Raw genomic sequence first — 17487 nt, forward strand, 5'->3', positions numbered from 1 at the left:
GGCGTCGACCAGCGCCTCCTCATTCCAATGGCTTTGGGCCGCCAGCGTCCTGAAGTCGATTGCATAGTCTGCAATGGAACGTTTTCCCTGGCGAATATTCATGATCGAACGGGAGGCATCAGCAGTCGAGGAACCAGAGGCGAAAACCTTGGTCATTTCTTGGGCCAGGAGCCTAAACGAGGTGCATGCCACCGCCCCTCGTTCATATGCAGCCGTTCCCCAAAGGCGGGCTCTCCCAGACAAGTGATTTATCACAAAGGCCACTTTCGCTTCTTCGGATCTGAAATTGCGAGGCTGGAGATCAAATATCAGACGACAATTAACAAGGAAGGGGCGGATTTGAGCAGGATCTCCATTGAATTTCTCGGGCGTGCCCACTCGTGGCTCCGCCGTGTCGATGGCGGGAAAATTCACGAGTGGAGGGGGCGGGGCTTGTGGCGGCACAGCTTGCGGAGCTTCTCCAGGAAGAGGAGCCGCTGCGTGCAGCTGAAGGGCGAGCGACTCTGGGAGGGCGTCCAACCTTGCTTGCTGGTGCTGCAACACTTCGTGTTGTTGCCGGACAAGTCGAAGAATGGCGGACACGTCACTCGACAACCTTCGGAGCTCCACCTCGGTTCGGTGCGAACGTGCCATGGCTCCCTTCACTGATCGGTGCGTGAAACACGTAGCTGAGTCCTATTTCTGGTCCGAGCGTTCTGTCAGGACCCAGAAAGGAATCTCGGACTCAAATGCGTACGTTTGGAAGGAATCTTTATTGATTAGTTAAGGGAGCTGGCTTAGGAAGCCGCTGTGCGTCGATCGCTCGTAGCGTTGGGGCGGGGCGTCAGTTCCGTGACAGGTAAGAGAAATCAAACTTCGCAGGCAGGTCGATGATCAGGGCAGGAGAGAAGTCGTAGCGAGGAGCGGAAAACAGGTCGAAACCGAAGGCAAGAATCAAAACAGAGTTGTCTTTAGTACTTGACGATCTGGCGTGAACACACAGGAACTCAGAGGTACGCTCGGACAAACTGGTCTGGGCGCTGACCGCTTAAGAACAGTACGGCAGCCAATCAGGGAGCGCGCTCCAGCGCGCCACACAACTGCCGCAGGTGTCTTCACTTTAGCAATCGTGACATAAACATAGAAAATATAGCACTGAAGCAATTTACGAACAAATTCAATGATTGTCTCGTTCGTAAGTAAGGCAGCGTCTGTACAGTATATAAACTATAGCATGGATATAAAAACATACCTACTTACCTACTCATGTACTTTAACTTATAATTGAAGTCAATGTGCTGCTCCTTTTTAGTAAAATCAAGACCAATATTTTGATTGGGTGGGCATGACTCACATCTGGGTGGGCCTTGTCCATCCGAGCCCCCCCATACATCCCCATTTCGCGGGTTTTGACCATCGTGGGACGTTTTTGGAACACACCCCCAGAAAAACGAGAGGTAATTGAATTTTGTCAACAACATTGACTAACAGTTGCAGCCATATTTGCTGAACGATTCCTGATAGTCGTTTTTACCCCCTCATTTACAAGTATTCCCAACACTGATTTTCATCATACAAAGGTACAATCAAAGTGGAGGGCTTCTTCTTTCAGAGTGATAAAGCGATTTTGAGAGCGGCTGGCTAGCTGCACGCTGTTATACCTTGAGATATTAAAAATAAAAAGAAATCCTACACATAGGGCAAAGCGCTGCTCAGTGTTTCCCATTTGCAAACCCAGAAACGGGTTTTTACTATCGCGGGATGTTTTTGGAACGCAACCCGAGGGATTACTGTAATCGATTTTTGTCAACAACGTTGACTAACTGTCGCAGCCCTATTTGCTACACGCTTCCTATTACAGTCTTTCTTTTTAACCCCCCTCATTTACCCGGTTCGCGTTTATTGAAAAAAATGAAGGTCATCAGAGCGATTAATTGGCGGCTGCGGGGAGCTGATGATGAGCAGATAATAAGGGCAAAGGGTGAGGAAAAGTGAGGAAGGGGGGCAGGTTAGTGGCCATGGGTCCTGGAGGAGAGAGATATAACCTTTTTGTCTCTGCGACGGCAGATATACGAGGCGGGCGAGCGAGCGGCGAGGATTATACACCAGGTCCTCGCAGCCAGATGAGGAGGATGGAGGAAGACGAGGGTGGAAACTGCGATGGGGTGGGGGGCAGCTATGTGACCGTAGAATAATTTCAGCCTCTTTTCCTCCCTGGAGACCACACGCCGTCTGCGCACACAACCATGCAACCCCCTCCCCACTCAGCACTTTCCCCCTCGCCTCCAATCCTTTAACTGCCTGCCGACGCCGGATGTCTCTTCTTCTCCGCCTCAGCGTGGTGGGGTGGTGGGGATGGGAAGGCCGCTGAAGGGGGGTAGTTTGTGTGTGTATGTGTGTATAAAATGGGTGGGTTAGGTGGTAGATGCAGGTGTAAGGAGAGAAAGGAGAGTCAGGTTCCCGTGCTGCTGCCGCTGTGACTAAGTGCTGCTGCAAATCATTCCCACATTAGGAATACGGGCAATTAGCAACGCAGCGTGAGCACGCATGCGCACACACGCTCAAAAACAAAGGGCCTTCCTCGATCAGAACTCTTACAAAATAAAAAATATTTAATTGATTATATATGGAGAACTGATCATGTCATATGTAGAAATAAATACCTACTAATGCAGTATTACCTTGGTTGTCACGGTTAATGCGCCCCTTCATAAAACCCCCCAAAAGTCAACCTTACAGACTGAGAGTATATGACTGTAGCAAAATAACAACTATAAATCTATAGGTAAAAACACAGAAAACTGAATTTCAGTTGAATTTATAGTCTTCAGTGTTGGGCAGGTTACTTTAAGAAAGTAATTAGTTGTAGTTACCCGCTACTTCTTCAAAAAAGTTAGTAACTGAATTACTCTATAGTAAAAGTAAATTAGTTACCAGGGAAAGTAACTATTTCCCTCACTTTAAAAGTAAGTAGTTGTTTGTCAAAAAATGTGAAGGTTTCTGAGCAGTATTCGGGTCAGTTATATAGAGAACGAAGATGTAGTTGTGTTGCAGAACCTTGAAATATTTATTGCACAAGCAACGGATTTATCCTACACTTGAAGTGCAACAAATATAAACAGTAAACAATATAAAGTGCGTTTATTCAATTAAATCTTACTTGACTGGTCCGTTGTAGGGGTGGAATTCCGACTCTTTTAAGAGAACCGTCTTTTTCGGCTTGGCAACCTAAAGATAGTCGGGTCCCAAATGGCTCTTCAGGTTGTTTTTGTTGTTCAATCCATACATTAGCATCTATTATGTATTATTATGAATGATTTGAAAAGAGGAAAAATAAATACAAATTAACACTTAAATGTTAAAACTGAAAAACACAGGAAACATATATTAAAATATATATATAAATCTAGGCGGCATGGCGGGTGAGTGACTAGCGGCACCGTTCTGAGGTCTTGGGATCAATCCAGCTAACCAGCCTTCCTGTGCGGAATTTGCATGTTCTCCTCGTGCTTGCATGGGTTTCCTCCAGGCACTCTGGTTTTCTCCCACATTCCAAAAACATGCATGTCAGGTTAATTGGCTGGTCCAAATTGTCACAAGGAGAGAATGAGCGAGTGTTTTTTTCTGTCTCTGTGTCCCCTAGCGACTGGCTGGCAACCAGTTAAGGGTTTCCCCTGCCCACTGCCCGAAGACAGACATATTTGTATTTGCTAACTAACTATATGGTAGTCGGTATTTTGTACGGTGACATCATCCCTAATACGTCACGTAACGAACTCCGAGGAGAGGGAAAAACACTGTCAGATGAGCAGCCAAAATAACGCACCACTTTTGCCTGTCCGTAATGATAACGCCGTTTTAACAGCAAAAGAAGAAGAAAAAAAGAAAAAAAATAACACGTTGCGTAACGCGTTATTTATCCGAACACTGATCGTCATTATACAAAGTGGAGGGATTCTCATTTAAGGTTAATAAACCGATTTAGAGAGCGTCTGGCTAGCTGCAATTTATCTTAAAACAATTAATCTTACACACAGGGCAAAGAGCTGCTCAGTGGTTTCCATTTGCCGACCCAGACGTCCAGGTTTTTCATAGGAATAGTAATCAACCCAAACATAAGCATCTCATGCACCTTTTACTAATATATGTCTTTTTCACCCTAAGGTTCTGAACACAGGCCACGAAAATAAATAAATAAAACAAATCCCCGGTTGCCGTTCCACCTTAAGAACGCCACCTTAAAAGATTATCTCGGTTATTTCACCGCCACTGAGCCGGCACTAATAGTCCGAGGCAGATATTGAAGAGCAGCTCGCGCGCAGGGGCCGCAGAGATCTATTAGAAATTCCCATCTACGCGCCTCATACATATTGATTTCTGACACCAAGCAGCAATGAAAGGCCCGCGGGGAATAATATATTTAGCAGGGTTTGCAGTGAGCGGGTCACAGAGTGCATAAAGATTAGCCGCGTGGGCCCCTGACAGGACGAGGCGGGGGCCCAAATTGTCGGCAGGCTAACGTGTCGTTTGAGAAACACACACAAACGCACTCACACAATAGATTCTTAGCGCTCTACACTCGCAATGGACAAACTTTATATACGTTGCTCGTGTCAGATTGAAGCCAACTTGCTTATTTTGGTGAACTTATTTTGCAACGTCCGAGGGTCAAAATGTTTGGGATGCTCTTACCATGAGCTGCCGAGGTGCACTCGGACACCTCCACACAGAATATCCGAAAGATTGGATCAAATGTGAAAGTTTTTGGAATGTATGAGAAAGGCAAAGTAGCTAAAGAAAATAAAGTACATGCTTACTTCAAAATTTCAAGGAAAAAAATGTGCTGTTAGTTACAAACTTTGCAACAATTGTCAGCTGATGTATCTTTTACACTAAAACACCCCAAAAAAATCTGTGCTTTTTTTCTTGCAGATGTCTCTTACGCTAACGCTAATCTATATACCCTGGTCATATCACACGAGAGAGGTGACCTAAACTTTCCTTTTTGTCATCATCCATCCAATCTCATCTTTCTTCCACTCAGTCGCTTTACTTCCACATCCTCTCACATTTAGTGATCTTATTGTCATGATTGCCGATTCAAGGCTCCTGTGACTGCCCAATTGGCGCCAACAGCCCTGAGAGCTGATTGGTTCATAGACTCCTTTTAAACCCCGATCGTTGAGAACCGTTGCTCCCAGCTAGGCAAACTCATACCTTCAGACATTTTTCCTGCCCTGTTTTCTCCTACCTGATACCCGTTGGCGACCTGTTTCTGGACCCGTTTCTGCCCTGCTCTGCCGTCCCGACATCCGACCTATTTTGCCCCGCTTCCTACCTGATACCTGTTGCCGACCTCGTTTCAGAACTCGATAACGCCCTTGCTCTCCCGTCCCGGCTAATGATCAGTATTCCTGGAGTCTACGATTATCCTTGCTTGACACGGAAGTGCCACTTCCGCGTTCCAGCCACCCGCTACCGGTGTCCGTCAATCATCGGATCGTGGAAGCAAGCCCCTCTTTATCAATAAAACTGAGTAAACGAACGCTACTGGGTCCTGTCTCTGTTTCTGGTTCGTGACACCTATGACTAGGGTTTGCGAGACCTTTCAGTCTCCCGCCCCACTTTCTTTGCCTTGCTGTCTCTTAGGGAGTAGAGATAGTCTTAAGACACGCAGTGGACCACGGTGGGAGAATTCTCACACCTCCCAGAGGGAGAGGGCCCCTCACCACAGGACCAAGGCTAACGCTAATACACAAGGTAAAATACCATTGATATGCTGTCAAAACTAACATTATATTTTTGGGAAAGTATAAATATTTTACAACATGTGAACAAGTGTGTGTGTGTGTGTGTGTGTGTGTGTGTGTGTGTGTGTGTGTGTGTGTGTGTGTGTGTCCACTACAGCAGGGGTCTGCAACGCGCCCCCCTTAGGTGCTTGCGGACCTGTTCTGAAAATAGCTCACTGGTGCTGGATCATTGTGATTTTCTAGCAAAAGGATTGTTTGAGCGGTATTTAACTCTACTTTCAGTCATTAACTTAGTAATAACATAGTAACCATCAAGTAATAACATGACTTGTTATTTTAGAAATATATATCAAACTGGTGCATTTTGCACTCATTCTTAAAAAAAAGTAGCTCTCAGCTTGATAAAAGTAGCAGACCCCTGATCTACAGCAAGTGGACTTCCTCTGTGACAGACCCCAATCAGTGCGGATAGGTCAGAACAGTTCAGATGTCATCTACCTCAGCACGGGCTCCCCCCAAGGCTGCGTCCTAAGCCCCTTGCTGTTCACCTTGATGACTCACGACTGCGTCCCTAGGTCCGCCACAAACCACATCGTGAAGTATGCTGACGACACAACAGTGGTGGGCCTCATCAGGGATGACAACGACCTGGCCTACAGAGAGGAGGTGGAGCAGTTGGTGGGCTGGTGCAGGGACAACAGCCTGGTCCTGAATGTCGACAAAACTAAAGAGATCATTGTCGACTTTAGGAAAAACCAGCCCAACCATGCCCCACTTTGCATCAACAACAAGGCTGTGGAGGTTGTCAGCAGTATCAAGTTCCTAGGGGTGCACATTACAAACAAACTCACCTGGTCCGTAAACACTGCATCACTGGTTAAGAGGGCACAGCAGCGCCTGTACTTCCTGCGGAGGATGAGGAGAGCCCACCTGCCCCCACCCTCCCTCATTACATTCTACAGGGGCACCATAGAGAGTATCCTGACCAGCTGTATCTCTGTGTGGTGTGGAGGCTGCAGCGCTGAGTCTGCGTCCGGATGGTCAGGGTTCAATGGGGTCTCGTCTGGGAGACCCATACCCAAAGGGATCATGTTGTCAGAGCACTGTGATGGGCTTTCCGTATTGTCACTTGAAGTATGGTCAACATCTTGTTCGGGGATGTGCTGACTTCCTCGACTGGATGTGGGGGATAGGAGTAGCCTCCACGCCCGCCTCTACCACGGCCTCTTGTGGGTGGAGGAATGTGGGGAGGAGCATAGTAATAGTATTCATCATACATTTGTGTTTTGGCGGCTTGTCTCTGCGCCTTTCGCTCTTTCCTCTTCTGGTCAGGAGGCTTAGCAAAGACAATCTCAATGCGTTCTCCTTCCAGATCTTTTCCATTGAGATCAGCAAGAGCCTTCACAGCACCATCTCTTTCCTCAAAGTGAACAAATGCGTAGTCTTTCAGCTTCTTCACGCGTTCTAATTTGCCAAACTGACTAAATGCCTTTTCAAGAATCTCCTCAGTCACAGAGCTAGCTAGGTTCCTCACAAACAAAACTTTCACCTTGGCCATGACTTCTGGATCAGGGTCCTCAATAGGATCGGCCCACTCCACAGTGATCACGTTTCCCCAGACCTTCACCTTGCCACTCATAAGACGGCGGCGGGCTTGAGCTGCGGTTTTGTGGTCTTCATACTCCAAAAAGCAAAAGCCACGATTTTTCTTCTTATCGTCAGGTTGGTGGTGGGGCTTGTTGTTGCGACGTGCTCCGTCAGTGTCTCGGAGCTCCCCTCTAATCATCAGAGTGGATACGCCGTGGGAAACCATAGACAAGGAAGAAATCCTGCCACAGACGGCGAGCAACTTGTTTGGCGGTTTGATTTCTGCAAGGGAAGGCGTGCGCCATCTTGGAGAAATGATCAGTTACGACCAGGACATCTACAGACTTGTTCTCTTGCTCAGCAGTCCAAAAGTCTATACAGACCAACTCCATAGGCTCAGAGGTGACTATGTTCTTGAGTGGTGCACGGTTGTGTGGTTCCGGTGTTTTCCCTACTACACAGCGCTGACAGGATTTGACATAATTCACAACATCACGTTCCATGCCATTCCAGAAGAATCGTTGCCTCACCAGAGACAAAGTACGGTTCTGGCCTTGGTGACCTGCTGAGTCATGTAAACCTTGAAGGACTTTCTGTTTCAATGAATCAGGCACCACAAACTGGAAGATTTTCTTGGCCATGTGAGGATCTTTCCTTATTTTGTAGAGCATGCCATTCTGTATGGTGAGTCTGCTCCAATGCTTCAGTAGTTTCATCACACTAGGCGACTCGACAGCTCTCTCACGCCTGGTAGGTCTCTTGTGTCTATGCACAAAGTACATGGTCCTGCTTATTGTGTTGTCCTGTTCTTGTAAACCAACAAGCTGACTCTGTGGGAGTGCCGTTGACTGATCTCCCTTCTGCAGAAGATTGAAGTTGGCGTCTGTTCCCATCACTTGACCCACGCCACCAGTGGACTGAGCACTGAAGACAGCAGCAACCTCTTCTGATGTCACAGAACCATTGGAGCCTGATGGAATTGCCCTTTTTACTGACTCGTCTGATGTCCCAGCACTCTCGTCTACTTACATACACCCCCCTGAAATTCTGCTAAATATGGGTGTGCTACACTAAACTGAAAAAAAATCACAGCCAAAACGGCAAATACTGATGAAAAAGACACGAAAACTGGTACAGTATTACAAGGAACAAACTGAAGTGCATGTCAGTTCTAAAACTCTCCCAAAAAAGGAGTGTGTAAAGAAAGGAGGCGATCAAACTCCTATCTAAGCACAGACTCAAAGATGCCTGTTACATCTCTGAAATATCAAACATTGTTCCTGTAGTTGTAAGTGCTCACATAGGCACAATTCTTGTTTCTTACTCAAGCTTTGTTACTCAAACTGAAAGTGCATCTCTACTGAACTTAAACTAGGAACTTGCAGATATTGCGGACAGATGATTGTCACCTACCACATGGTCATTCATCTGACAAATAAGACGACTAGGAGGCCTGATGGACTGGCGGACCCTACGACCATAACGGTTAGGTTGAGCACAAATAACCTGTGCTTGAAGGTCTGGGGCAGTCAAGTCTAAACAGTCAGTATCAGGGGAGTCTGCGTCCAGATGGTCAGTGTTCAATGGGGTCTCGTCTGGGAGACCCATACCCAAAGGGATCATGTTTTCAGAGCACTGTGATGGGCTTTCCGTATTGTCACTTGAAGTATGGTCAACATCTTGTTCGGGGATGTGCTGACTTCCTCGACTGGATGTATCAACACTGCGAGAGTCGGACTGGGCATCAGATCTGCTGTCTAGTGAGTTATCCTCTACCTCTGGATGAACTTGCTCTTCACCTGCCTGTATCACCCAGTTTACTGTACGGACATCACTGTCTTCAACCGCGTCAGGTAAATCAGGGCATACATCACTTCCATGCATAGCAGCGTCAGACTCTGAGTGTTCAGATTCGCTGGCCAGATCATCCTCACAGGGCAAGAAGCTAACAGAGAGCAGCAAATTCCTGTGAACTACCTTCTCTTTGCCCGTCAGACAATCCTTGACTCTGTAGACATTGAGATCAGGCTTGACTGATATGACTTCATACGGGGTTGACTCCCACTTATCTGCAACTTTGCGTTTCCCCGGGACACCTCTGTTGGCGATCAACACCCGGTCTCCCACGACGAGAGGTGATCCTTTGGCGCTACGGTTGTACAGCTTGGCATGACGAGTCTGTTCTCTGAGAGTATTCCTCTGTACAATTTGAGCAGCTTCATGTAGATCTTTCTTCAGATGGCGTACAAAGTCAGAGTAGCTGACAACAGCATCATTGGTATTAGCATGTTGAAACATGACATCGACAGGGAGACGAGGGATCCTACCAAACACTAGGTAAAACGGTGCAAACCCTGTTGTCTCATGCTCTGTGCAGTTATAGCAGAATGTGAGCTGCTGCAGCATTTGTGGCCACTTTGCTTTGGGCTGAGGGGGAAGGGTTCTGATCATATCTCCCAATGTTCGGTTGAATCGTTCTGCGATGCCATTTCCCATGGGGTGGTACGGAGTGGTATGGGATTTCTGCACCCCTGCCATCTCTAGAAGCTCTTTGATCAGTTTGCTCTCAAAATTAGCTCCCTGATCAGAGTGGATACGCCGTGGGAAACCATAGACAAGGAAGAAATCCTGCCACAGACGGCGAGCAACTTGTTTGGCGGTTTGATTTCTGCAAGGGAAGGCGTGCGCCATCTTGGAGAAATGATCAGTTACGACCAGGACATCTACAGACTTGTTCTCTTGCTCAGCAGTCCAAAAGTCTATACAGACCAACTCCATAGGCTCAGAGGTGACTATGTTCTTGAGTGGTGCACGGTTGTGTGGTTCCGGTGTTTTCCCTACTACACAGCGCTGACAGGATTTGACATAATTCACAACATCACGTTCCATGCCATTCCAGAAGAATCGTTGCCTCACCAGAGACAAAGTACGGTTCTGGCCTTGGTGACCTGCTGAGTCATGTAAACCTTGAAGGACTTTCTGTTTCAATGAATCAGGCACCACAAACTGGAAGATTTTCTTGGCCATGTGAGGATCTTTCCTTATTTTGTAGAGCATGCCATTCTGTATGGTGAGTCTGCTCCAATGCTTCAGTAGTTTCATCACACTAGGCGACTCGACAGCTCTCTCACGCCTGGTAGGTCTCTTGTGTCTATGCACAAAGTACATGGTCCTGCTTATTGTGTTGTCCTGTTCTTGTAAACCAACAAGCTGACTCTGTGGGAGTGCCGTTGACTGATCTCCCTTCTGCAGAAGATTGAAGTTGGCGTCTGTTCCCATCACTTGACCCACGCCACCAGTGGACTGAGCACTGAAGACAGCAGCAACCTCTTCTGATGTCACAGAACCATTGGAGCCTGATGGAATTGCCCTTTTTACTGACTCGTCTGATGTCCCAGCACTCTCGTCTACAACAGCGTGACAATTGTTGGATACTCTGAACACCTCTTGCACAGTACTGTTGTTCACCCTGTTGACTTGGTCCAAGAGCGAAGTATAGGGCTCGGTAACAAGGCGATGACCCACACATGACCGTACAAATGGCTCACGGCTCAGAGCGTCGGCTACGATGTTCTTTGGTCCGGGAATGTACTTCAGGTCAAAATTGTATGCAGCTAGCTTCGCTACCCACCGCTGTTCACACGCATCAAGTCTTGGCTTGGTCAAAATGTATGTAAGTGGGTTATTGTCGGTCCACGTGGTAAAGTGTCTTCCTTTCAACCAATGGCTGAATTTATCACATACCGCCCATTTCAAGGCAAGAAATTCGAGCCTGTGTGCAGGGTAGTTGAGCTGGGAGCGAGAGAGCGTCTTACTTGCAAAGGCGACTGGTCTGGCTACTTTTCCACCAGGTGGCAGCTGTGACAGGACTGCTCCAATCCCATCAAAGGATGCGTCGACAGCCAGAATAAACGGCGCATCAAAATCTGGGTGGGCCAGAGTGACACCTGTCACGAGGTCGTGCTTCAGTGTTTCAAAGGCGTTCTGGCATGCATCGGACCAATCTGCAGGCGTCAGCTTCACTTGACCTTTCTTGCGGGTTCTCTTGCGCTTATGCTTGTCACCAGATTCAGATGTGAGCCTGAACAGAGGTTTTGCCTTCGCAGAACATGCTTCAATGAAGCTTTGGAAATACATCACCATGCCTAGAAAAGATCTGATTTTACTAGGGCATGGCGTCTTGCCATCCGACTCCATTAGATCAGCGACTTGTACGTCATTTATCGCTCTCACTTTCTCGGGGTCAGTCCGAATTCCATCCTCACTGATGACATGCCCAAGAAATTTCACAGTCCGTCTGAGGAAAAAACACTTTTTGGGTGCGAGCTTGAGGTTGTGTTCCTTAAGGCGAGTAAACACCATCTGCAGGCGTTGGAGTGCAACTTCCTCTGTGGGGGCAAACACCATCAGATCGTCGAGGTAACATAATAGGCTCATGAAATTCTGATCACCAAATATTGACATCATCATCCTCATAAATGTTGCTGGGCTGTTGCAAAGTCCCTGAGGGAGCCGGTTGTACTCGTGAAGGCCGAATGGTGAGGAGAATGCCGTGTACTTTTTGTCGTCAGGGTGCAAGGGGACATTGTAGTAGCCTGACGTCAGATCCATTGTGGAGAAAAAGGCATTTCCCCCAAGTGCGGCCAAAGCATCAGCTTGATGCGGTAGTGGGTAGGCATCCTTTATGGTTCTTGCATTAAGCCTTCTGAAATCAGTACATACCCTTAGTTCTCCATTCCGCTTCCATATGAGAACAAGCGCAGATGCATAGTCGCTAGTCGACTTCTGAATAATTCCTTTCTCTTCCATCTCGTTCAGAGTCGTCCTCAGTTTTTCATACTGACTTGGTGGTATACGTCTGTAGGGTAGACGGAACGGCTTATCATCAACAAGGTGGATACGATGTACAAACTCTTTGGCCTCTCCACAGTCCATCTTATGGCGAGAAAAGATTGACTCGAATTGTTCGATGATATGAAGGAGCTTGTCTTTACACTGCAGCGAAACCTCACATGACTTCAGGTCAATGTCTTGCAGTCCCAGAGCTTCCAATGCACGCATCATGTCCTCTTCTGACCTGGGTCGGACCTCTTTGCTCTGTACACTCTGCACGTTGCACTTGACCTCCTCTGCATTGGGCAGGTCTTCCGCTGCGATACAAGGAGACACATCTGCAATTTTCCTGTTTCTTCTCAGCACCACAACTCTGTCCGTGGGATTAAAGACTTTAACAGGCACCCATCCATCTCCCCAGAGTGGAGTAACAACTCGTCCGACAAGGACTTGTCTGGGCGCAGCCTTAGATTGGGTTGGCTCAACGACCACTGTGCTGCCCGCTGATGCCCCGGCCAACTCAGGTAACTTGCCCCAAATAACGTACTCGGTCCGTGGATTCAGCGTCACGCAACTCTTGATCTTTACTGTCCCTACCTTGTCTGGAATGCAATCACCTCTCCATCTCTCTGTGTTGGAAAGCATTGACAGGAATTGACTGTGGTTATCGGACAGACCGTTGTCAGGAGTGGAAACTAATCTCCAATAGCCATCAGTACTTTTCAATTGAGTCAAAATATATTTGATGGCATTGCTGCCAAGGATCATCTGTTCTGTCTGGCCTGGCACCACCATTACTGGTATTATCATTTGGCACCCGTAAACTGTGACGTGAATGTCGTACATATCTCTGGGAGAAACTTGGTGTCCACCACAGCCTACAATGACATAATCATCGGCCGTGTAACTCATCATATCAGGGAATTGCTGCAGGAGGTACTTAGCTGTGTCCTCACTTACTGTACAAGCCATCGACCCGCTGTCCAACAGCGCTCTGAAAGTGGGGCCTTCTTGCACAAGTACAGGTGTGTAAAACAGTTCGTCAGTCTCCGCTATTCTCTGAAACCCCTGAAAGATCAGCTTCTTCGATGGAGGTATCTTGTTGCTATACAACTCATAAATTGATTTATTGTCTTGCATGTCAGGCTTCACATTAGTGGTGGGAGGTATACTCAGTTGATCTGCACTGTTCTCCCCTAAGCGCAGATCAGTTAGTTTCCCTGAGGCAGCGGGACAACTTTCGTCACTGGACAATCACGTCGAGAATGGTAGTGTGAGGAGGGTAACGAGGACAGCAGAGAAAATAATCGGGACTACACTTCCCTCCATTCAGGACATTGGCCAGAAGCACTGCCTATCCCATGCTAAAAACATTACCGGGGACCCCTCTCACCCCCATCATGGACTGTTCACTCTGCTAGCCTCTGGGAAGAGGTACTGCAGTGTGCGGTGCAGGACCACCAGGCTCCGCAATAGTCTAGTCCCCCTGGCCATTAGACTGTTAAATGGTCAATCTAACATATAGTTAACTTAAATCTAAACGGCTGCTAATCTGACTTTTGCACTACTGGCAGTTTTTTTTATAGCTTGCCACTCCTTGCACATTGCTCTCTGCACTATTGTAATTACAGCGTTATTGTTACAGTGTTAATGTTACTGTGTACCTGACTTGTTAACCTGACTGCCCATTTTGCGCATCTGGTTAGCTACTCTTCTTGCACTATCGGCACTATGGTAAAATACTATACGTAGCCAAAATACAATACAACATTATTTATATCTGTACATTCAAGGAAACTGTGGGGGTCAGATGCATCGACATTTCGTTCTGTATACACGTGTACTAGAATGACAATAAAGTAGATCTGAATCTGAATCTGAATCTGAATTAAAGATATAATCAAATATATAAAAGCTTTCCCTCACCGTTTAACTCGGGGTTGAAAAATCTGTAATTATGAGTGTTAGTTCCTCACAGTATTGCAGTTTACCTTTCAGGGTTTCGCTACTTTGCGGACTTTCATTGTACATTGTGTTCTGCATTCTGATTAGCTAAAATGTCACCCCAACCCTTTTCTGCCTGTGTCCGCTTTTGCGTTAATCATGTTGCAGTTTAAACTTTAATTTCCAGTTTTTCTAAAAGCCGACATATAGACAAAACGCTATGGACACACAAAAGCAACAGAGATGAAGGTGCTTCCTATCGCGACAAAATTGTACTTCTCCACATGCCAAAGGAAGCTAAAAGCATTTTTACGTCACATATTTGTTTTCCCAATAACGTCCACATGATGACAACAAAATATCATATGAGGTCAAGTGGAGCCAAAAAAAATTGGCAAAACTATAAAGATAATTTGTAATGTGAAAAAGTAGTGTTGGGAAATTATGTCCACTCCTTTTTAGAATCAGTACTGCAATATAGCAGAGAGATGATCTTTTTTATGATATTTTGATAGTACAGTGGTGATTAGTAAAAAGCAAAGTTTAAACAGAACAATACTTTTTTTGTTAAAAAAATGCTTGACTCTGTAAATAAGGTTAGATATTTGGTTTCAATGTATAATAGAGTACAGTAATCCCTCACTGTTATGCTGTTTCGATACTTCATGGATTTTCATTGTGCATTTATTGTGTTCTGCAGCAGACAACACATAGCAAATGCAATCGTGGAGGCAGGTTGCGGAGGGTTTTGTTTGTGTTTGTGTGTGCTAGGTTGGCGTGTCTGTCTGAGTGCATGATTGTGATTGGCTTAGAAGTAAGATCTTACGCTGAGCCTGAACCTGACCCAACCTGAGCCGAAATCCGGGCCGGTCGGGCCGGGCCTAAAATGTCATTAGTTCGGATTTAGGCTGGGTTTCTCTCCCGCTTCCTTTTTTTTAAATTACTCATCTATCATTGTTCTTATTTCATTTTTCTTTGTGGCGGGTCCGCGCGATGGATTCCATCCCCCTTTTGCACGATGTAACCCTCGTCCACGCATGTGGGACAATGACAGATAATTCATTTTTAGAGAGTCAGCGGGAGAAAGCCCCCCTCCTCCTCAAAAAGAATCCTCATCCTCACACATGAAATATAAAAATTCGGGTTTGTTTCGGGCTCTGTCCCTTGAAACAAATTAACTGGTCAGGCTCGGGCTGGTTTGGACTTCAATACCCGCTGGCCGGGTCTGGTTGAACTGGATTTTTTTGGGCCCAATCTCAACTCTAAATAGGCTGATGTTTTCTGTCAGTCAAACAGCAGGGCGGGCGCAAGAGTCATTGTGTCCACAACAACAAACTGCGAAGCATGGCAACAGCTTGTATTCTATCAATTAAAATTGGCGGGTCAAAGGAGCACAAAGAAAAGCTGATCACCACTGAGTGCTCCGTGGATTGTTATCTGGGAGGAAACTGAGGGGGCGTCATGAGTGAAAAGCAATAGCGATGGTGCAGGTCCAGCCTATCCTGGCTACGGTACGAAAGAACTCTCTAAAGAACCCTTGCCGACCCTGTATCCCACCAATGCCAGATCCATTACCCATAAAACTACTGACATGGAGTTACGACTTGTGGGAAACTGCCACATTTGTGATTCTTGTATTTTACGGACACCTGGGGCAGTCCCAGGATACCTAGTGCTAGTGTGCAGCTAACTGTTTTTCACTACAGCGAGAGTTTTTGAAACATACCACCACGGAAAACATGGAATTACTTATTATGAATAAATAGACTAATTTCTTCTTTACGGGTTTTGACTATCGCGGGTCCTTTTTGGAACGTAATCCCTGCGGAAAACGAGGGAATACTGTACTGTCCATTCCTATTATATTGATCAAAGCGGCGCCGCCGCAAGCAGCAGCCTTTCCGACAGCTCCGTTATCTTGCACTTTTTGTGATTTATCGTTTTTATTGTCTGCTTCTATCTTTGGTGTTTTTCGTCCCGTTTGACAACTACACTTTGTATTACTTTCTATCCTATCGTTATGGGTTTTAATGCACAAAAATGCGATTATTTGAGGAATCAACTCCTTGCCCTGAAGAATTCTCGTGCCGGCGTGATGAGGGGGCCTATCGTGGATGGAGAGCCGGAGCTAGCTAAGCAGCTAGCAGCGTTATAAGGCTTCGGTACTGTCCGTAATCCTGGTAAATGTGAACTCTCTACCAAATAAGACCGACAAACTGGCTGTGTTGGTGAAGAACATCAAAGCGCACAGGGAGTGCAGTTTGCTGTGTTTTATGGAAACGTGGCTCACGTCTAGCATCCCCGACGCGAACGTGGCGCTACCCGGAGCTACCCGGAGCTATCAGGCTTCAGCGCTGCTAGACAGAGACACGAAAGCCTGTGGGAAGCGGAGAGGAGGTGGAACCGCTAACACGAGGTGGTGTATCCCTGGGCACAAAGATTTCCATCTGCTGCAGGGACGTCGAACTTTTGGACAAGCGTGTGACGTCATCCACTCCGCTGCGGCTAAATTACAACAAAGCACCCCGAGGACATCCTGTTAATCTGTTGTTAAACAACAAAGGAGACTGCTGGAAATGTGAATTTCCCTACGGGGATGAATAAAGTATCTATCTATCTATCTATCTATCTATCTATCTATCTATCTATCTATCTATCTATCTATCTATCTATCTATCTATCTATCTATCTATCTATCTATCTATCTATCTATCTATCTATCTATCTATCTATCTATCTATCTATCTATCTTCTGCTGTGGCAGCGCCATGTTGGCGCGAGGACGGCGTGGAGGCGCTGACCCGGGGGATCGAACGATGAGCTTGTCCAGGTGAAAGGCTAATTGCTCGGAAGCGTGCAAGAGCGGTACCCGACTCCTCCTCCCTCTCAGCCCCCTCCCCTGCCTCCGCTTTCATCCATCCATCCCGCCTTCTCTGATGGCCCTCCTTCCCCTCCATTCTCCTGCTCGGCCCACCGCCGTTGCCATTGCCATTACCGCCTCTCCTGTTTTTTTCCCCTTCCCACTACCTCACACCCTTTTTTCTAGCCCCCGTCCCTTTTTCTTTCTGCCGTCTCTAAAGCGCCACTCGGCAGCCTCTTCACAAATTACAATCACTCAGGGTTTAGGCAATTGCCGCAAATGGCGGAGCAGCATATAAGGATTGCAAAGGGAAGGGGGTGAGGGCTTGCATGGGGGGGGGGACGCTTAGGGTGAGTAAGGGGATAGAGAGGGGGGTGTCTGGAATTAAATTACCAATTTAATGGCTGAAGCGGCGCGTGACAGCGGCGAGGTGCGGACATAAGATGGCGATGAGGCCACAAGGATGCACAAGTTCGCCTCCGGTGTGCTAAGATTTGCTCAACTCTATACACTTTGGATTGCAATATTTTTTTC

At 46.8% G+C, this 17487-nt stretch overlaps 1 protein-coding gene across 1 annotated transcript; it reads right to left on the bottom strand.

Moving 5' to 3' along the window:
• Nucleotides 1-823: 823 nt before the first annotated feature.
• On the bottom strand, nucleotides 824-7515 carry LOC148361142 (heterogeneous nuclear ribonucleoprotein Q-like). Its single transcript, XM_088342915.1, has 3 exons — nucleotides 6859-7515; nucleotides 3140-3207; nucleotides 824-965 (listed from the first exon to the last, which is right to left on the bottom strand). Exons 1-3 carry the CDS (start codon nucleotides 7513-7515, stop codon nucleotides 824-826), a joined length of 867 nt encoding a protein of 288 aa, XP_088199041.1.
• Between the last annotated feature and the right edge of the window lie 9972 nt (nucleotides 7516-17487).

This window comes from Urocampus carinirostris, chromosome 8, assembly GCF_059441175.1.
Source record: "Urocampus carinirostris isolate Australia breed hairy pipefish chromosome 8, RoL_Ucar_1.0, whole genome shotgun sequence".
Classification (NCBI taxonomy): domain Eukaryota; kingdom Metazoa; phylum Chordata; class Actinopteri; order Syngnathiformes; family Syngnathidae; genus Urocampus; species Urocampus carinirostris.